The sequence below is a fragment of the Garra rufa genome, chromosome 5 (assembly GCF_049309525.1).
Source record: "Garra rufa chromosome 5, GarRuf1.0, whole genome shotgun sequence".
Classification (NCBI taxonomy): domain Eukaryota; kingdom Metazoa; phylum Chordata; class Actinopteri; order Cypriniformes; family Cyprinidae; genus Garra; species Garra rufa.
The window spans coordinates 50,338,760-50,361,138 of record NC_133365.1 but is presented as its reverse complement, the minus strand read 5'-3'; the positions used below and the strand labels follow the sequence as shown (position 1 = coordinate 50,361,138).

At 34.2% G+C, this 22,379-nt stretch overlaps 2 protein-coding genes across 2 annotated transcripts in view; one reads left to right on the top strand and one right to left on the bottom strand.

The window, feature by feature from the left end:
* Positions 1-303, top strand: part of osmr (oncostatin M receptor) — a 10,733-nt gene extending 10,430 nt beyond the window's left edge. The window contains exon 8 of the mRNA XM_073840126.1: positions 298-303. Within this exon, the coding sequence (XP_073696227.1) occupies positions 298-303 (6 nt within the window). The remainder of the gene's footprint in view (positions 1-297) is intronic.
* A 1,879-nt stretch (positions 304-2,182) lies between these two features.
* Positions 2,183-22,379, bottom strand: part of rictora (RPTOR independent companion of MTOR, complex 2 a) — a 37,617-nt gene continuing 17,420 nt past the window's right edge. Inside the window, exons 22-36 of the mRNA XM_073840125.1 lie at positions 21,217-21,381; positions 20,935-21,011; positions 20,164-20,242; positions 19,949-20,058; positions 19,362-19,449; positions 19,170-19,262; positions 18,955-19,061; positions 15,845-16,074; positions 13,458-14,484; positions 9,577-9,754; positions 9,167-9,251; positions 8,172-8,378; positions 4,649-4,804; positions 2,421-2,544; positions 2,183-2,339 (exon numbers count right to left, since the gene is read on the bottom strand). Of these exons, the coding sequence (XP_073696226.1) occupies positions 2,183-2,339; positions 2,421-2,544; positions 4,649-4,804; positions 8,172-8,378; positions 9,167-9,251; positions 9,577-9,754; positions 13,458-14,484; positions 15,845-16,074; positions 18,955-19,061; positions 19,170-19,262; positions 19,362-19,449; positions 19,949-20,058; positions 20,164-20,242; positions 20,935-21,011; positions 21,217-21,381 (2,883 nt within the window). The remainder of the gene's footprint in view (positions 2,340-2,420; positions 2,545-4,648; positions 4,805-8,171; positions 8,379-9,166; positions 9,252-9,576; positions 9,755-13,457; positions 14,485-15,844; positions 16,075-18,954; positions 19,062-19,169; positions 19,263-19,361; positions 19,450-19,948; positions 20,059-20,163; positions 20,243-20,934; positions 21,012-21,216; positions 21,382-22,379) is intronic.

Here is a 22,379-nt window from a genome sequence, read left to right as displayed (position 1 = left end):
TAATATTGTGAAATATTATTAAAATGTAAAGTAACTGTTTTTTATTAATATATTTTAAAATGCAATTTAATTCTGTGATGCAACGCTGAATTTTCAGGATTGTTATTTCAGAAATCAGTCTAATATGCTGATTTCCTGCTCAAGATATACTTCTGATCAACGTTGAAACCTGCTGCTTCATATTATCGTGGAAACAGTGGCTTTCGAGGAATAGAAAGTTTAAAAAGAACAGCATTTTTCTGAAATAGAAATCTTTTGTAACTTTATAAATCAAGAAACATTTTCATTGTTATACAGCTGTAGACTGAAACAAAGTCAAATACTAGTAGTCAACTGATATGGCCTGAATAGTAGTTAGATTTAGGCTACCAAGACTCAAAAAAGCTGCATTTATTTGGTTAAAATACAGTAATATTGTGAAATATTATTACAATATAAAGTAACTGTTTTTTATTAATATATTTTAAAATGCAATTTAATTCTGTGATGCAACACTGAATTTTCAGCATTATTAGTTCAGAAATCAGTCTAAAATGCTGATTTCCTGCTCAAGATACACTTCTTATCAATGTTGAAACCTGCTGCTTCATATTTTCATGGAAACAGTGGCAATAGAAAGTTGAAAAACAACAGCATTTTTCTGAAATAGAAATCTTTTGTAATATTATAAATCAAGAAACATTTTTATTGTTATACAGCTGTAGACAGAAACAGTCAAACACTAGTGGTCGACTGACAGGGGCTGAATAATAATTACATTTAGGCTACCAAGACTCACAAAAGCTGCATTTATTTGGTTAAAAATACAGCAATATTGTGAAATATGATTCAAATTTAAAATACGTTTTTTTTAATTAATATATTTTAAAATGCAATTTAATTCTGTGGTGCAACGCTAATTTTCTGCATTTTTCAGAATTTTTATTTAAAATTTGCTGCAAAATATTTAAATTTACGCTACCAAGGCTTCTGTATTTTTGATCAAAAATATAGAAAAAACAGTAATACTCTGTAATATTTTTACTATTTCAAATCACCGTTATTTATTTGAACATATTTTAACATGCAATTTATTTCTGTGATGCAAAGCTGAATTTTCAGCTCCATTATTACAATCTTTGGTGTCACATGATTCTTCAGAAACCATTCTGATATGCTGAAACATTTCTTATTGTTATTAATGTTGAAAACAGTTATTGCTTAATATTTGACTGGAAACCCTGATATATTTTTCCATGATTCTTTCATGGAGTTCAAAACAGCATTTATTTGAAACAGACATGTCTTTACTCTCCCTATTAAGCATCCCTGCTAAATAAAAATAGGGTTGTGAAAAAAAAAGTGAAAAATTTCCAGTAAATTTCAGAAACATTCCAGAAATTTTGGAAACTTTCCAGAATTTTGGGGTATTTTTGGAAGAGTTTCTGGAAACTTACTGGAAATTTTTCACCCCTTTGCAACCCTAAATAAAACAATTTCTTAATTGTATCTTGATAAACTTTTAAATAAATCTGGAATTTTATTTTATCTTTATCTAGAAGAGAAACTTGAGTCAGAATAATGTCATTTTTTAATTTGATGCTAATTATTATTATTTTTTATTCATACAACTGTAACTAAAGTAATTTTCTTATTTTTATTATTATTATTATTATTTATTTATTAATTATTATCATTTTAATTTACTCCATAAAATGATGTTTTTATAGAATTTATAGACTTTTAAAGATGCAATTAATATTATATTATAGCTTTTAATATTGGAGGTCCCTAGTATGGCTGAGAGTCTGGAAATATCTATCCACCTTATTTTTCAACATGGAAGTAAGCCGTTTTATGTCAATTTGAGAGACTTTTTGTTTGTTAGTCGTGGTAAGAAAATAACAAGAATAACAAAAATTTCTGCAAATGGTAAAACTGTTTGCACTACAAACCAGTGTGTTCATAAGTAAAATAAAAATTTAAATAATAAGGTAAGACAGAAGTTGTTTCGTGCAGCTAAAAATAGCTAGAAGTGAATAACACCGGAAGACAGATACATTGCAAATGGCTGTGCACACTCTTACAGGAAAAATAAGGTGCAGAGAAATTACAAACTTAAAACATTTCTGAGCAATATGAACTCAGAAACCTTTTATTCAGGTGCTATATGCAGTATTTTGGTGGATTATAATAGAAACGTTTAGGAGAGATGCGGTACCGGAATGAACTGCACATCCTGGAAGAGCTCTTGGATGAAGCGGCGTGAGGCCAGACGAAACATGCAGTTGGCCAGCAGGAAGGAGACCTCAGAGTACAGGCAGATGTCATCAAACGTGAATGCAAACTTCTCTTTTATCCTGCAGAGAGCAGCAGAGCGTTACGCACAGATAAAACAATCACAGAATACATACTCACACAGTATTTCTCGTTGTTCTTACGTGAGCAGTCCAGTTTCGTGTCCTTTGGTGCCAACTGAAGAGCTGAGGTTGATGACGAGTCGCAGAACCTCTTTCCTTAACAGGACTCTGCAGGCTGGACCATCCTCAGATATCGCCTTTCCACCTATACAAACACACACGTTTGCTTTTCACTCATGCACTTTCTATCGACCTCCATTGCTTTTATACTGAATGAATGCTATTTTTTAGATCTCCTAAATGTTTGCATTTACATTTTATTGTTGATCCCTTCACAATGGAGCTGATTTTAGCTTCTACTTTACTTGCAGTAGCTTTTGGTCCCCTAGAAATGTACAAATTATCTGTGACCATACCCATCTTTAAGTATTATTTGAAGTATTTTGATAATATCAAAACTTTTTTTTTTAATAATTCATCATTAACCCTGTAAATGTAGTAGTAACTCCAAACAAATGTAAGCGTTGAAATTTTGGTTTATTACATGCTAAACAAATATCTACTAGATAAACACACTTTTATATAATGTGTTAACACGTAGATCAGTGGAATGTCAAATAATGATGACTGTGAGGTTCCTGACATATTACTTATTAATTTATTTTAAAAAACAACTGTTCTGATAACTGCAATTTGAATCTTATGTTTGTCTTATGTATATTATTAATTATTACTATTAATAACATTATTTATTTGGTATTATTTTAATTTAATTATATATTTTGGGGTGGAAAAGTTGTAAATGTTCAGTTTTTTGTGCTATTCATTTGGATAGTACAACAAAAACGAATAAAAAAAAATTAGTTATCGAGACAAAAAAACATGTCAGAATTGAAGTTTTTACTTTTTAAATTTAGTAAAGAAACTAAAAAAACATATCAGATACTGTTCTGATAACTGCAATTTATGTATTTATTTTTTTATATTACCATTAGTAATACTACTTATTAATTGATGTTATTATTGCTATTATTATTTTACTTAATTTTTTATATATATAATCACACTGGGGTTGAAAAGTTGTAACTGTTCTATCTTGTGTTAGTTTGAATAGAACAACAAAATTGAATAAAAATAGAATAGGAAAAAAATTAACATTTATTAGTTATCTAGATGATAAACGTTAGAACCCATGTCATATTTAATGTGAATGCTAATAAAATATTTTTATGTTTTTATTTATTCTATTATTTCTTATATAAAAAAACACTTAATTTAATTATTATACAATTACATAGTTATATAGGATGGGAAAGTACGGTGGCCGAGAGAGGCCAACGCGCTGCAAACAAGAAAACACATGCAAACAGAAAAAAACGACAACAAATTAGGAAAACATCTTCATCAGTTTGACAACACAGGCGCTGCAAATCCTCGCAACGCAAACACAAATACGGAAACGCGCTGCAAATTCTCACAACACAACCAAACTCAGAAACGCGCTGCGAACACACGAGGGCGCTGCAAACTAACAAACGCGCTGCATATAGCTCGGTCCACAACGGAAATGTTTCAGGGGGACCTCAAAAAGTGACGAACTCATCTAGGACCTGATTATTTATATCACTATATTACCTGATTATTTATATCACTATCACCTTTAAGTGATACTATACTATCACTAAAAGGCGATAGTTCACCGATAACACCTCTGCTCTGACCAACAGCCACTGAACAAATAATCAGGTCCCAGATGGGTTCGTCACTTTTTGAGGTCCCCCTGAAACATTTCCGTTGTGGACCGTGCTATATGCAGCGCGTTCGTGTGTTCGCAGCGCCTCCGTGTGTTCGCAGCGCGTTTCTGAGTTTGGTTGTGTTGTGAGAATTTGCAGCGCGTTTCCGTATTAGTGTTTGCGTTGCGAGGATTTGCAGCGCCTGTGTTGTCAAACTGATGAAGATGTTTTCTTAATTTGTTGTCGTTTTTTCTGTTTGCATGTGTTTTCTTGTTTGCAGCGCGTTGGCCTCTCTCGGCCACCGTAGGAAAGTTGTAATTGGTTTGAATTTTGTATAGAATCGAAAAAATGTTTTTATCAATATATAAATTCAAACTAAACTTTTGCCAGAACAGAAAGATGTAAAGAAAATGTTCAATATGCTATACTGTGTACTTGGATGTCTCATAAGTTTCTAATGCACTAAGCAACTCCAGAAAAAAATGGTTGTGAAGTTGTCTCACTGTGTGGTTTGGAATCTCAAGAGTTAAAACGGAAGCAGCGCAGTGCATTCATGTGATCCAGTCTTAATCTCACCTAGTATGATCTCTGTGCTGGGAGTGCTGCTGGCCGAACCCTGACTGACGGCTGCGTCGCTACAGCCCGAGATCCCAGAAAACTTGGACTGGGCTACCACTTCCAAGTGATTATGGGAAGGCTGGCTGTGCCACTGAGAAAAACCATCAGACAGATCTGCAGAAGAGAGGATTCAAGTATGAGGATCAAATAACTAAATGACTCATTTTTACTTAAAGGGGTCCTATTATGCTCTTTTACAAACTCTTTATTTTGTTTTGGGGGTGCACTAGAACATGCTCTAATGCTTGGTGGTTCGAAAAATGCATTATTTTTCACGTAATTTACATTATTACAATTACTTTCTCCCCAGGCTGGCACAAATGGCTCGATTAGTTCCGAGTTTGATGAAGGTCCGCCTTTCCAAAAAACGAAACATGTTGTGATTGGTTAGCAATCCCACTGCATTGCAACTGGCGAATAGCTTAGACCGGGGTCCCCAAACTAAGGCCCGCGGGCCGAATGCGGCCCGTCCCCACATTTGGACTGGCCCTCTGAACAATGCCAGACACATATTTTGAAAATGAATATAAATATATGTTTTACTTATTTCATATCGGTATTTGATAATAAAGGTTGGCTTTCAAACAAAAATTTCCCTTAGTTATTAACAAAGCCTAATTATTTGTGAATTTTACCAACAGAATGGTACATTCAACGTAATGCGTCATCGCAATCGAACAGGTGATGCGCGAGCCAGCTAGAAAATTTAGAACGATGACAAAATGACTCAATAGCATTTGAGGTGAAACTAGCACTGCTGTGGGACAAGTGCAAAAGCAAGACTTCACTCATCTCCCAGTTACACAAAGTTTTTCAGCTGAGAAACCAGTGGCCCCAATCCCAGTTGAAAAGTCTGTGGAAGCGCTGAAAATGCTGAAGGCAGAGTTTGACGTGTGATTCAAAAAACACAGTGGTTTCTTGAGTCGATTTTGCTTGACAAGCCTCTCAAGGCTGCGGTTCTCTTGGTTGGTTGTGCATCTTTTTCTTCTACACTTTTTCCTTCCACTCAACTTTCTGTTAACATGCTTGGATACAGCACTCTGTGAACAGCCATTTTCTGTGGCTTACCCTCCTTGTGAAGGGTGTCAGTGCTTGTCTTCTGGACAATTGTCAGATCAGCAGTCTTCCCCATGATTGTGTAGCCTAGTGAACCAAACCGAGAGACCATTTTGAAGGCTCAGGAAACCTTTGCAGGTGTTTTGAGTTGACAAGCTGATTAGCATGTCACCATATTCTAATTTGTTGAGATAGTGAATTGGTGAGTTTTTGTTAAATGTAAGCCAAATCATCACAATTTAAAGAATCAAAGACTTAAACTACTTCAGTCTGTGTACATTAAATTTATTTAATACACAAGTTTCACAATTTGAGTTGAATTACTGAAATATATGAACTTTCTAATTTATTGAGATGCACCTGTATATCATTTGTTTGTGTGGTGCATAACAAAATAAACTATTCTAGCATTAAAAGGTAGAATAAATACAGGTAAAATCATAATAAAATAATAATAATACTAGTAGTCAGTCTGGCCCATGGTATTTTCTTTGATAAACCGACCCGGCCCCCCATTAAAGAAAAGAAAATTATGTGGCCCTCTCAGAAAAAAAGTTTGGGGACCCCTGGCTTAGACGGAGCCACACCCCTTCCCAAAGCAGCAAGTTCTGTGTACAACTGCGCAAGCTAGATTAAAGTGATTCTTACCTTTTAAATAAGTATATTTTTCTTACAGAAACACATCAGAATGCTAAAGGAGGCTTTTACTGATCCCCCTGGAGCCATGTGAGGCACTTTTTATTATGGATCGACTTGTTTTGGACTGAAACACTTGTCTATGCCATTCTAAAGCTTGGGAGTGCCAGGATTATTTTTAATATAACTCCGACTGTATTCGTCTAAAAGAAGGAAGTCATATACACCTAGGATGCATGGAGGGTGAGTAAATAAATAGCATGCTACAGTAGTGTTGGTCCTATCGTCAGCCTGCGAGATTGCCGACACATAATATTATCATTATTGTGCTAATTTAATTATTTACATGCCTGAAACCAGCTCCAGTAAAGGCTAGTGAAGTTATTTACACTGTCTGATGAATAAATGTCTTACCACGGTGCGTCTATGGCGCGGCTCCGACGCGATCACCAATGACCGTCACTCTAGTCAATGCTTGTGTTTACATCAGCCGCGGCTCCGCATGTGTTTCAACCCTCTATACCAGTCATTCCCAAAGGCGGGGTGCCGACCCACAAGTGGGTCGCGGGAGATTTTGTATGGGTCGCCAAGTCAAGCACTATTTTTCAGTGTGCTATATACTCTTGATTAAAATTTATATGTGTAGTTCACCTATTAGCCGCACGAGGGAGCTCGTCGTTTTCATCTTCTGCTTTTTTTTAGCCTCAAAGTATCTTACTTGAGTAAATGTGGTCACAGTGGGTGCATAAAAAAGCTCTCAAAAAATATTTCAGTAAGAAACTTGTTTTTGATTTAACTTAATGTTCAGATTATTCTGGTAGATGTGCAAAGCATTAAATGTTATATGAAAGGCATGCACTGATTCTGTTTGGTTTTATTAATGATATGAAGAAATTAACTGCCCTATTTTGCACTTTGTCTCATTAAGTATAAATTGTGTACACTGTAATGATGAGAATATGAAAACAATGAGATGCCTTGTCAACTCACCTCTGCATTTTACTTATTGTCAACAAGTAAATAAAAAAAATTGTGCTTTGTATCTCTTTTAAATAGTTAAGTGGAAGCTTAACTGACCTTAAAAATGGTCATACATATTTTGTTAATGCATAAATTCTCTTCGTGATATATGAACTATATGGGCCTCATGTTTATTGGGTCACAAGGATTTATCGACTTTAAAATGTGGGTCCCCAGAAAAAAAGTTTGGGAAACACTGCTCTATACCGCACACGTCAATAGGGCGGCTCCAGCATGTCTACCAGAGCAGTTCGCGGACACTTTAGTCAAAGCTTGCGTTTATACGAGCTGAAGCATCCCAGAAGCGGCTGTCCATGCTACATCGCTAAAGTTAGGCGAATCCCCCACCTCGTCCCTCCCCGCCCGCCAACGATTTGAATTTCTGTGGGCGGGATTTATTTGAATGATATTCTAATGGGTCGCATTGTGACATCATAGCATTCGGAAAACAAACGCTGTAGTCCAAAGGAGCCATTCGTTGTAGTTCTTAAAAAGGGATTTTAAAAAATCTCAATATCTCCCTTTGAGGCGGACTTTGAGATTTTTGAGTTTATGCCTAAACAAACACTGGCTAAAATTCAAAAAGTGAAAAAGCATAATAGGACCCCTTTAAAACTGGGGTTTGAACCTACAACCCTTCCAGTTATGACACTCACAGTCTCCCATGCTGCATCATAATGAGTTTTCCTTTCAGAAAACAGTAGTATCACAAAAACTGTAATGAGAGAAATGTTTTATGAGCATGAAATGGTACTGTGTGCTTGCTCACCTGTGCGGGTGTGTGTGTTGTTCAGGTGGCTGTGTGTGTTTGAGCCGAGGATGGTGAGAGCACTGCAGTAGAGGCAGTTCTGCTCTGTATGCTCCTGTAAGCCTGTGCTCTCATCGGCTCCCAGCAGGTGGTGCTGTTCTGACCGGCTGCTGTTTAGCAGCTCTGTTATGCTCATCTGCGACTTCAGTGCAGGACCACGACCAGATTCTAAAAAAAAAAAACACAAGAACAGATGCAAGAAACACAGATTTGTTTAATAAAACTAGTTATATAATATAACATTTATAATTTACAGTAGTCAACATTAGAAGTGGATCAAAAAAGTTAATCAAAGATGTCCTAAGACAAGAACGGGTATTGTTTTGGTTTCAGGACAATTTGAGTTTCTGTAATTATAATTATATACACTACCATTTTTGAGTCAGTGATTTTTTTTTAAAGAAATAAATACTTTAAATAATAAATAAATACTTCAGCAAGGGCACATTGAATTGATCAAAACATCCACAACGTCAAATAAAGGCTGTTCTTTTGAACTTTCTATCAAAGAATCCAGAAAAATAAAGTATCATACCTTTCACAAAAATATTAAACACTGATAATAAACAAATTTTTGAGCAGCAAATCAGCATATTAAAATGATTTCTTAAGGATCATGTGACACTGAAGACTGAAAAGTAACGATTCTGAAAATTCAGCTTTGCATCATAGGAATACATTACATTTTAAAATATGAATATTCAAAAAGAAAACAGTTCCTTAAAATTAATAATATTTCATAATATTGCTGAAAAAATAATTGTAGCTTCAACAATAACATTGAAGATTTTTTTTTACCAACCCCAAACTTTAGAATGGCACTGAATTTCTATTTAATTATTAAACATATTATTATTATTATTATTATTATTATTATTACTACTGCTACTAATACTACTACTACTAATAATAATAGAAAAACAGAAAAATAAGAGTAATGCTACATGCAGTCATACCATCAGATTCTCCAAAAAGAAATGTGGATGATTTATCTCCAGCAGGCGGGCTTGTCCTCTTCTGGAAATATGATGTTTCTTTAATCTAAAAAAAAAAAAAAAAAAACACAATCTTAAATGTATAATTTACATTTAACACAATTAATCCGCAGGAAGTTTTCTACAAAAAAATAAGCAAAGAAAAGTGCTTTAGACATCTATATTTTACATTTTTGGTCACTATAGGTAGGCTCCCTACTTTAATGCAAGTCAACTGGGTTTTTTGGCTTATTTTATGATTGAACATGTGAAAAGTACAAATAATAAAGTCTAATCAGGAAAATGACCACATGCTTCTATATAAATCACACAATTAGAGTTATGCCCATAGTGAGAGCAAAAAAACACAGATGCATAAGTGTAAACTGTACTTGAAACATATGGTTGATATCCAGGGGCAGGGCCAGGCCGATGTAGTCCTCACTGCAACCGAAGGTGGCGCTAGAGACCATGGAGCGCAGGGAAGAGGAGCGCTGCAGAGTGGAGTGATTGATCGGACTCAATAAGTCCTCCTTATCCAGAGACGCAAAACTCAGAGCTTTCAAAAACCTGTGAGAATAAACAAGCACACACACAAAACATCAGAATTAATCCTATACATCTTTATCTCTACTTTTGATTTTATTAGTACGGTCAACAAATGTTTAAAAAAACAGCTACTAATCAAAACTTTAATGACTGAAATAACTAAAAGCGTTGTATAGCTACTACTGGACATCTACCTTTATTCAGAAATCAATTTTAATCCTGCCACAAAACACCCAGCTGTAATTCTGAGTAAACACAAAGGTTGTATCCCAATACACAAACTAAATAGTATGCATTAATAGTATAATAGAAAGCTAGGACTATATACTGTTTTCCAAATAAACTCTTTTTGGTAGATTTTATCATTGTAAACATGATAAACCGTGAACATGACGCATCCAATAAGAACTAGCCTCTGTCCCAGCTAGACGATCTAAAAGCATGTAAATTAGAAAGCAGCCAAAGACATTACTAAGCAGTTTTAGTTATTTGATTCAAGGTGGAGCTGGATTTCCAGGAGTAGATTGAGCATCCCAATTCAAATCATCATCAACAAGATTTGTGGTTTTCCTAAAGGACTGTTTCCACAAGCACCTGACCTAGGGATGCACCGTAATAAAAATTCTTGCTTGAATCCGAACAAAATTAAACACTGGCTCGAAGGCCGATTACCGAACAAAGTTTTTAGAGTTTTTCCCGTTTATTTTGCCAATTTTTTCACCATTGAATAAATTAAATAGCCAATATTTGCTTTTTACAGTTACAGTAAACAAAACTGTTTAAAAATATTTACTTAACTGTGAACATTCTAACAGACATTATAGCCTACCAACAAAGCACAATTTAACTTAAAATGATTAAGTTAGTAAAATAATATTCTTTGACCATTTTTAAGACCCCCTTCTTGAATCAGGCATGTGTTTTTAATGTACAAATAAACGCAGCCTTGGTGAGCAAAGCACAATGTTATAATAAATGTATTAATAGAGCTGTTGTAATGATTGTTATTATTTTTTTTCTTACTTTTTTATTTTATTTTACAGAACAACAGTAAAATTACAATATTAACATTTATGAAAGTTGACTTTTATTTTGTCGGAAACCTGCAAGAAGAACTTAGTACTACTTTTTGCTGACAGCAGCAGATTTATGAATGATTCTCATCACAGATTTTCCTCGTGTTTTGGACTTTGAACCCTGGCTAAGGAGCTTGTGCAGCGCTGTCAAAATAAATACATTTTGTGCATGTATTAGACAACATATCTGTAGTTTATTTACTAAAGGTTCAAGGCCATTTTGCGATTTCAGTCATCATATAGTAACCAGCAACAACCAGCCCTTTCTCTTCTCATGGAAGACATGCAATACTTTTTTGTCTTTTTTGCAATTTATGTGTCTTTCTCAGACAGTTTTAAATGCTTTCACACTGCCAACATGTTTGCTCCATTAGTGCACGCCTCTATTTGATCACGTCACATTGTTTTCGGTATAATTTATTCTGCCTTTTCACTTATTTTAGTTGCAGACCATTCGGTGCATCCCTAATCTGCATTAGTATCTAGTCACTCACCCATCATCATTTGTGAATGAATGAGTGAAAATGGTGAAATTATTTGGGGGAAGTGATAGTGGAACTACAGACGCATGGGAAAGGATGCTACCTTGTACTCTACATTATTTCTATAAGGAAAAACTATGGCGGGTCCAAGCTAATGTGAGGGATCCTACTCTTGATCTGCGCTACCCACCATGGCACAAGAGTTCTGGACACTCTGCGGTGGGAGATGAACGGCCCAGAATACCGTTTATGAGAACACCTGAGAACCAGCAAAAAACACCCTGAACTTCACTTTTAAACTCCACTTTTAAATAATACATACTATATAGGTGAATTTCATACTTGAATGGTCAAGAAATCATATTTTATCCCATAAATCACCAACAAATACAAAATATTTATGCATTTTAAATTAAATATATGTAATACCTGTATCTTAAATTATATTTAATTACATTGCAATTTAATTATATTATAAATCATATATTTTCATTATTAAGACAATAAACCTCATTTAGACTTTTTGGACCACTGCATTATCATAAGACTTTTCCAAAAAATATAAAAATATATATTACATGCACTACCAGTCAAAAGTTTTTGAACAGTAAGCTTTGTAATGTTTTTTAAAGAAGTCACTTCTGCTCACCAAGCCTGCATTTATTTGATCCAAAGTACAGCAAAAACATTACAATTTTGAAATATTTGTACTATTTAAAATAACTGTTTTCTATTTGAATATATTTTAAATGTCATTTTTTCCTGTGATTTCAAAGCTGTTTTTTTAGCATCATTACTCCATTCCATTTCCTTCAGAAAACTATTTTGATTTGCTGCTCAAAAAACATTTATTATTATTATTATTATGTTGAAAACAGCTGAGCAGACTTTTTCAGGTTTCTTTGATGAACAAAGTTCTGAAAGAACAGCATTTACCTGAAATAGAAATATTTTGTAACATTACTTATAAATCTCTTTTTCATCACTTCTGATCAATTTAAGCACCCTTGCTAAATAATAGTATTAATTGTTAAAATTTAATTAAAAAAAGCTAATCAACTGTATTAAATATTGATAATAAAAAAAATTGTTTCTTGAACAGCAAATCAGCATGAATGATTTCTGAAGGATCATGTGACACTGACGACTGGAGTAATGATGCTGAAAATTTGGCTTTGATCACAGGTATGAATAAATTAGATTTTAAAATATATTTAAATAGAAAGTATTTCAAAATTGTACTGTTTTTGCTGTACTTTGGATTAAAGAAATGCAGGCTTGGTGAACAAAATAACATTTAAAAAATTTGACTGGTAGTGTACTTAAAGGGATGGTTCGGAGTAGATTTGACTTCATTGCTATGCACTCCGAAGCCCATCTAAATACCCCATCTGAAGTTTTTTTTACCTTAGTCAAACATTTATGGAGATATTAGAGTTTTTCGAATTGCTTGTTACAGGAGTGAATGGTACATGTGATTTATCTCGTAAATTGCACCACTAAACGTGCAAGTAATCTTACCAAACTTGTACAGTAGTGTAAATAGGTTATGTACTCACAAAACGCTGCATCGGAACATTTGTAAGTCCACCATGAGTGTTTTAAAAACACGTTTTAGCCGATCCCTACTAGTCTCAAAAACTACAAATGGCGACACGTCGACGTCACTTCCCTGGTTTGAAAAAAGCACGTAAAAGCCCTCCTACAAGTTGACATGCACACAGATGTAGTAGGAGGACTTTTACGTGCTTTTTTCAAACCAGGGAAGTGACGTCGACTTGTAGTTTTTGAGACTAGTAGGGATCGGCTAAAACGTGTTTTTAAAACACTCATGGTGGACTTACAAATGTTCCGATGCAGCGTTTTGTGAGTACATAACCTATTTACACTACTGTACAAGTTTGGTAAGATTACTTGCACGTTTAGTGGTGCAATTTACAGGATACATTACATGTACCATTCACTCCTGTAACAAGCAATTCGAAAAACTCTAATATCTCCATAAATGTTCGACTAAGGTAAAAAAAAACTTTGGATGGGGTATTTAGATGGGCTTCGGAGTGCATAGCAATAAAGTCAATTCTACTCCGAACCATCCCTTTTATAAATTAATGTACAGTACACTCATTTTTAACCATAATAATAGTAGAAATCAATGCTACGCACCTGCGTGGCGTGAGTCGTGAGTCGAGGCTGCGTGTTTTCATGGTGATCGTATCTGTAAACAGCACGTCTTTAGCGGGAGACGCCAGCGCTTCGCTGTGTGAGAGAGACGGGTGGATCCTCTGCTGCTGCAGGCGTTTCAGCGTGGCGTATCCCAGTGCGTCACGTGGACTCGTGTAGATGTAGCTGCAGTCCACCAGGCTCTTAATGGTGGCAACAGAGGGCGACTTCAGTGACTGTGCCCTGCGCGGAAGTGTGTGCGCCGACCCAGGAGGAACCAGAGAGGTGGAATTAGACTTGGACAACAGGATGTGGTTGTGGTTGTGGTTGGACTGAGGACTAAGCGAGTGCTGCATTTTCACAGTCTTGGTGCTGACCACCGTGTTGAGGCTGGCGCAGTCTGTATCCATTGCGATGGAGGAGGCAGGCTCTCGGGACGGAGAGGAGCTCATGGAGCTAATTCCACTGGTGGTCGTGTCAGTGTTGAAGCTATGACTGCGGCTCTTAAATGTCCCGCCGCCAGGCAGCACAGATGTGCCGTCACAAGTCAAACGCTCCCTGCTGCTCCGCTCCCGCTGACCGTCACCTGGGGTCACGGCCTTATGTTGACCTCTGCCTTCCAAATCTGAGCATCCCTCGGTGCCGTACGGCTCTGCTAGTGCTTTTATACCCACAAATGAAGTCTCAAGGCTTACCGTTGGGCTGCGAGGTAGGCGATTGCCATTATAAAAGACCTCGCTCTGTCCTGAGTGGCCTGGAGAATAGTTCGAAGGCTCTGTTATGGTCCGGTTGCGCCGCATGAGAAGGAGCTCCTCGGGAGATTTTCCCGCATTCGTCGTGCCTTTAGTGTCAGTGGGGCTTCGCCCCTTCTTACTGGGGAGGGACAGGGAGTTCAGAAAGCGGTTTCGGAGATGTGAAGGGGTCAGGATGGTGAAGGGGCTTCTGTCCTTTGAGGTTTTTGTGTGTATGCTGAGAGAGGAGTCTTCGTACATGTCCATACCCTCACGATCATCATCCATGAAATACAAACCTGAGAGAGACGTGAAATATTACTATGGATGTAAAATACAAAACAATGTATTGCAATGACTATTTATGCATACATTTGTTTGTGTGCAACTAAAACTATTAGAAATTGTATTAACTAAAAAAAAAATGCTGAAATTAGTAAAACTACAACTGAAATAAGTATTTAAATAAACAAATAAACTAACAAACATTACTAAAACTAAAATTTAAATAAAAACTGGAAATATAAAAAGCTCATTCAAAACATTGATAAAAATCAGAAACTTTGCCTTGGAAACTACATGAAAGAGTGCTAAAAAAAAAATGTATACTAGAAATTAAATAAGTTAAAATAAATAAATAAATTAACTTAAACAAAGCAGCATATAACAACATTAATAAAACAAACTAAAATTAAAATGAACACTGAAAATATAAAAAAGCTCATTCAAAACCACTGATAAAAATCTGAAATTTTGTCTTGGCAACTAAATAAATAAAAGTTTAAAGTGAAGAGCTAAAATTAGTAAAACTAGACCTAAAATAAGTATTAAAATAAATAAACACAAAAGTAATAAACATAAAAATTATAACAACATTAATAAACCAAACTAAAATTAAAATGAACACTGAAAATATAAAAAGCTAATTCAAAACACATAAAAAGTTTAAACTAGAAATTAAATGAGTTAAAATAAATAAATTAATTAACTTAATAAACAAAGCAGCATATAACAACATTAAAAAACAAACTAAAATTAAAATAAACACTGAAAATATAAAAAAAAGCTCAATCGAAACCACTGATAAAAATCTGATATTTTGCCTTGGCAACTAAATGAAACAAAGTTTAAAGTGAAGTGCTGAAATTACACACTTAAGAATTTTTAAAAAAAGCATATAACAACATTATTAAAACAAACTTAAATTAAAATAAACACTGAAAATATAAAAAAACCCATTCAAAATATTCTAAATAATACTAAAATACTGATTTCAATTAGCATTACATTATTCACCCCAGTTTTCTTCCATAATCTGACTTATTAGTGAGTGACAAAAAAAAATTCTCTTATAATTAGTAAATTTAGAGATATGGCTCAAAATGTGACCCTAGACCACAAAACCAGTCGAATGGGTCATTTTTTTTTATTATTGAAATTTCCACATCATCATTAAGCTGAATAAATAAGCTTTTCCATAGGTCAATATTTGAAAATCTGGAATGTGAGGGTGTACAAAAATCTAAATATTGAGAAAATCGCCTATAAAATTGGTCAAATTAAGTTCTTAGCAATGCATATTACTAATCAAAAATTAAGTGGAAAAAATCAGATCATGAATTATTTTCACGTTGATGTTAACCATGTGCATTGACTCACTGGGCTGGCTCTCGCTCTCACTGTTGTGGCGTGAGCTGGTGGATTCAGAGTTGAGGCTGAGTGTGCTGGGCACAGACGACAGTTCGCTTGGTAGCGGAACGTCCACTTCCTCAGGGACGACGGGCCACTGGTGCCTGCGGCTGTGCCGAACAGAGTCCCATCCCAAAGCCTTCAGCACATCGCTGCCTTGCCGTGTGCGGCTGATCACGCCCAGCACATACACACAAGTACTGCACAAACAACACTGCTTGTTACTTACTAGCAGAGGTGGAAAGAGTAATAAAATATGATACTCAAGTAAAAGTACTGTTACTTAAATGAAATTTTACTTAAGTACAAGTAAAAAGTACTGGTCAAAAAATCTAGTAAAAAGTAAAAAGTAACTCATTTAAAATTTTACTCTGAGTAAAATTTACTGAGTATTTTTTTTTTTTTGAACAGTCAAAAAAGACAAAGGGATATAAATCTCAACCTGGGGTGCGTTTCCCAAAAGCAACCATGGTCGCAAGTTCCGTCGTTACCAATAGAGTTCAATGGAACTAACGATCATAGTTAGCTAACGATGCTTTTGGGAAACGTACCCCTGGTTGTTTTTAATTAAGGAAACAACTTTACAAATTAAAGTGCAATAAAAACACATAAATAAGATACAATAAAAAAATAAATAACCATATAAAATATTTAGGGAAATTTTAGTACAAATGATCCCATGAAACTTTAAACATCACAACCACTGAATGTGGCATAAACTGTGGATTCAGTAGAGCAGGGGTTCCCAACCTTTTTTACTCTGGGGCCCTCCTCCTCCAGTCAATTTTGCAAGGCCCCCCTATGCCTGACATATCCTCTTATTTGTGACCCTGGACCACAAAACCAGTCTTAAGTCGCTGGGGTATATTTGTAGCAATAGCCAAAAATACATTGCATGGGTCAAAATTTTTGATTTTTTTTTTATGCCAAAAATCATTAAGAAATTAAGTTAAGTTCATGTTCCATGAAGATTTTTTGTAAAATTCCTACTGTAAACATATCAAAATGTAATTTTTGATTTGTAATATGCATTGTTAAGAACCTAATTTGGACAACTTTAAAGGTGATTTTCTCAGTCTTTTTGATTTTTTTGCATCCACAGATTTCTGATTTCAAATAGATGTATCTCAGCCAAATATTGTCCTATCCTAACAAACCATACATCAATAGAAAGCTTATTTATTGAGCTTTCATGTGATGTATAAATCTCAGTTTTGTCAAATTTAACCTTATGACTGGTTTTGTGGTCCAGGGTCACATTTATTATTATCTCATTTATTTACTTATTTACTTCCGCAGTAAAGAGAAAAGCATTTATTTTTAAACCTTTTTTATTAAGCAAAACATTTGTTTTGCCTTATTCTTCTTCTACTGCATGTTATAAAAAACTCAAAATTCAAACAAACTTTAAATTAAAATTTTAAATATACCGTATAACCTTTAAAGAAAACCTCTGATAAATTCTATTTTTTTTTAATTATATATACAGATTTAAAGCGCATGAATTCCTTACTTCAGACATTCTTAACCATATTTTCTTAAATAATTGAACCTGCCTTACCAACAGGGAGATGTCAAAAGACCACTAAACCTATCCCTTTGAACTTGACTGACTGAATATCTACTGTTTGTATCCATTAAAAAATTAACATACGAATTTAAACTGCAGCAAATACATTCTAAATCTGTTGAAACACATCGATGTGAAGGTTTGACTAAGACAGGATCAGTGAACTGTCATAAACACCGAGCCTCACTCCTCTTCTCTGGGTGAGCATTCATTATAAAACACTCTCAGGACAATCATTTTGAAAACTAGCCAAATGTTTTGAAATTTCACGCAAAAATAGGATAGAGATCAGAGTTCTCCCGCTCATCAAGCAATCAGTAGTTTCCGGTGCGCGATCACCTCCTTCCCTCCACGCACTTTTTTTTAAATTAATTTATTTTATTTTTATTTTTTACTCAGTAACATATAATATTTAAAATGTAGTTAAGTACAATACTTCAAAATATACTAAAGTGAAAGTAAAATTACAAAATTTAAAAGTAGAAGTACACAAAAAACCTACTTAATTACTGTAATGCGAGTAAATGTAATTCGTTACTTTCCACCTCTGCTTTCTAGATATATGATGCAAAGTTTTACACTGGATGGTGGTAAAATATGTTATGCACAGGGCAAAAATGTTGCTGTTTGACTAATTAAGTCCTAATTATCCATTTGAGATGAGATGAGACAGAAACTACAGTGCAAGAGTTTGGGGTTGGTACCATTTTTGTACGTTTCTGAAAGGTCTCTCAGTAAAAACAGAAATATTAGCAAATATTATTACAATTTAAAATAACTGTTTTCTATTTGAATATAATTTAAAATGTACTTTATTCCTGTGATGCAATTACTCTTCTCTTCAGTGTCACACGATCCTTCAGAAATCATTCTAATATTCTGATTTTCTGGTCAAGAAAAAAATACTTATTGATGATCATTTTTAAAACTGTTGTGATACTTAATATTTTTTAGGATTCTTTGATGAATAGAAAATTAAAGAGACAGCATTTATTTGAAATAGCAATCTTTTTGGACATTATAAATGTATTTACAGTCACTTTTGGTGAATTTAATGCATCCATACTGAATAAAAGTATCCTTTTCTTTCAAAAATAAAAACCTTACTGACCTCAAGTTGAATGTAAAAACTGTCTTTTACATCAAGATAGCAGATTTACCTTACTTGTGACCTTAAAAGACTGGGTCGCACAGAATGAATATATGAAGAGTTCAGATGCAAAAGCCTCTAAGTGCCATATGAAATTTTCATCTAAAATGAGCATTTTTATGAGGCTCTCATCTTTAGGTTCAGTAATTTAACTCTAATATATAGGTTATTTTCTATTAAATTAAACTGAAAATACTGAACATAAAATGAACTGATAAAAATGCTCATTTTGGAAGAAAATTTCAGACGGCACTTAGAGGTTTTTGCGTATATTTTTCATATATTGGATGACACAAGCATGTGCAATTGATGTTAAATGCTATAGATAAGCAAATACATTTCTATATTAGGCAGTCTTACCCACGTATGGACAGAACCTCACAGTGCTGAGCCAGAGCAATAATATCTGGAATCACATTCTCCTCTTGTAGGAGGTTCAGACCCCAGTTTGAGCTGCCAATGTTGCCCTGAAATGTTCAAAGTGATAAATATTAAAGCCAAAAACATGCATACAATAAAACTAGAGACATTCAATGAGATCCTAAGATAAACAGTATGCACAAACCAACACTGACCAGAGCCCATAGCGCAGCCTTCAGCTGTTTAATGCCTTCCCATTTATCCAACATTGGAGATCGCACTGTGTAGCTGAGATCCGGGATAATGCCCTAACAAACAAACACAAACACACCAAGATTAACACATAAGTGTACAAAAACAAACAATGCTAAACAGCCACAGCAAGAAGTGTGAGCATGACTGGGTACCTGAGCTTCCAGCAGCAGGCAGCCGGTTTTATCATGGACCAGCTGCCCATATAAATGCACAGGGAGAAACACATTTGGCCTCTGTAACCTACGAGATAAACGCTTTTGTTAAAAAAAAAAAAAAGTATAAAAAGTATCATGTGTATACATATTCGTAACATTGCTATTTTAGCTTTTATTTATCTATAGTACTTACTGCTTGTTTTCTTTTTCATTTTAATCATTTTGTTATGTGTTGTCATCTACTTTTCTTTTTTTTAAATGTCTATATAGCTTTGACTTTTTTTTTCAGCTGTAGTTTTAGTAACCTTTTTATTTCAGTTAGTAACCAGGGCAATTGGAAATAATCTTTTCCATACTATGGAAGTCAGTGGACACCGTCAACTTGAAATCAGAATTAAATCTTTTGTGTGCAACAGAAGAAACAAACTCATACATTTCTGGAACAACTTGAGGGTGAATAAATGACAGAATTTTCATTTTTGGGTGAACTATCCATTTAAGTATGTGCTCTAGTAATAACTACTGTCTAATATAATAAAAACTGACTTTTTCATTTACAAGGCCTTTACAAGGAGTACTAAGACCTTTGGTTGCTGCGGCGGACGTAGTTGTCTCCGTCGACAGGTTTGCGGTATGTTGTGAGAGCTTCATTCAACTGCTCCTCAATCATGTCCACATACTTCAGATTATATTCCTGCAAAAACACACACAGCTCAAAACATCTGCATTCAAGAGGAACAAAAGCAGAACAGGTGTGAAACCACAGCCTGAGAGAGAGTCACTGGTTTGATGCTTTCACCTTCTGCCATTTGTCTAGCTGTTTGTTAACGTAGCCTCTTTCATTGAGGTAAGAGAAGCCTTTTGGGATCGACAGGAACCTACAGAGGAAAGCAGACAGACATTTAACACATTACATTTATTGTTTTGAGCAGATAATTACAATAGTTAATTTTACCCATTAACAGATTCAAATATTGTCTTTATAAGTAGCATGGGTATATTTGTGACAACAATGAAAAATACATTGCATTGGTCAAAATTATTGATTTTCTTTTATGCCAAAATCATTAGGATATTAAGTAAAGAGCATGTTCCATGAAAATATTTTGTAAATTTCCATCAGTAAATATATCAAAATTTAATTTTTGATTAGTAATATGCATTGCTAAGAACTTCATTTGGACAACTTTAAAGGTGATTTTCTCAATATTTCGATTTTTGCGCACCCTCAGATTGCAGATTTTCAAATAGTTGTATCTTGGCCAAATATTGTCCTATTCTAACAAACCACACATTGACCAACTGGCCCTTATAATTGTTTTTTTGGTCCAGGGTCACAAATATGACAGTTAAAAAAAATACTATAATTGCATACATTTCATATTTTTAGTAAACACTTTATTTTAAAATGATTTATTTAAATTGTATATTTTTATGCTTTATTTATTTATCTTTTCATCAACTCACAAACTCTTTGTCGTTCCCTCATGAACCCTAAGTTTGAAAAAATTGCTAAAAGATTTAATTTATATCTATACATTTAATGTTGTGAAAACCAAAACTGTTTTACCTCAACAGCAGCAGAAGGCCTTTTTCTCCCAGGTGAGACAGAGCAGGTTTCATGTGGATCAGAGCATGCAGGTTGGCCTGGAGTGACAAAACATCACAAGTAAAGAGCATTTGAGTTGCTATAAGAAACACATTCAACTGACACAAACCAATCAGCATTGTAGGTAATATTGCATACAATTATTTAATGCTTAACATATCATTACCTAAATATTTAAACATCCATCATATATAGTTTCTATCTGAAACTACATGAAATAACTGTAGCAGTGATGCTGATTACCTTCTCTTCACAGGCTTCATCCAGGATGTCCAGCGCCTCCATGGACACAGTTTTGTTGTGGTCATGCAGCTGTGTGACTAGCAACTCCATTCCCCAGTTACTGAAGAACTCAACATTAGCACGCAGCAGCACACGCAGGTGTTTGGTGGCGTATAGACGGCAATTCTGAAACCAGACAAACAGGGAGATTTGCTATGAAGTTAATCTAAGATCATTCAAATTTACATTCAAAATTACTAGAAAAGGTTTTTATAAGAATAATAGAGGTTTCAGGATTTATTTCAGTTATCTACAATATAACAAACCATAAAACGTGTCTGTTTTATTACTATAAATGTATAATACATTGAATATTACTACAACATATCACATGCATATACAGGGAAAAAATCACTGTAAAATGCACCCAAGATTCAAATATAGTTTAAAAAAAATCATATGTTGAAAGGTTGCAAAAAATTCTAAATATTGAGAAAATTGCCCTTAAAGTTGTCCAAATTAAGTTCTTAGCAATGCATAATAATAATTAAAAAATTTAGTTTTGATATATTTACAGTAGGAAATTTACAAAACATCTTCATGGAACATGATCTTTACTTCATATCCTAATGAGTTTTGGCATAAAACAAAAATCTATCATTTTGACCCATACAATGTATTGTTGGCTATTGCTACAAATATACCTACGCTACTTAAGACTTAAAGTCTTAAGGTTTTGTGGTCCAGGGTCACATATAACAAATTACAAAAAAGATCTTCAACATCAAAAACATCTTTACTTATTATATGCATATTTTTTTGCTTAAAAGTAAAATTGCAACAAAGGTGGAAAGAAATATATGGAGAACCACTCTAAAATGCATCCAAGATCCATATAAATGAAGTTAAATAATTTAAAACGCATATTCCAGATCGCACATAAATAATTTTTGGCTCAACATTAATTAAATGCAAATTACTGCAGAATCAACAAAACATCTTTGCATATTACATTTGTATTATTTAGTTGTATTTAAAGGGTAAGTCACATTAAAATTGAAAGGAAACATTAAATAAAAATATTTAATATATATTAAATATATATAATAAATATTAAAGTATGTTTAAGCAAAACTTTAAACTGTGGTTTAAATATACAGTTAAAATAGACTTGAAATGGTTTT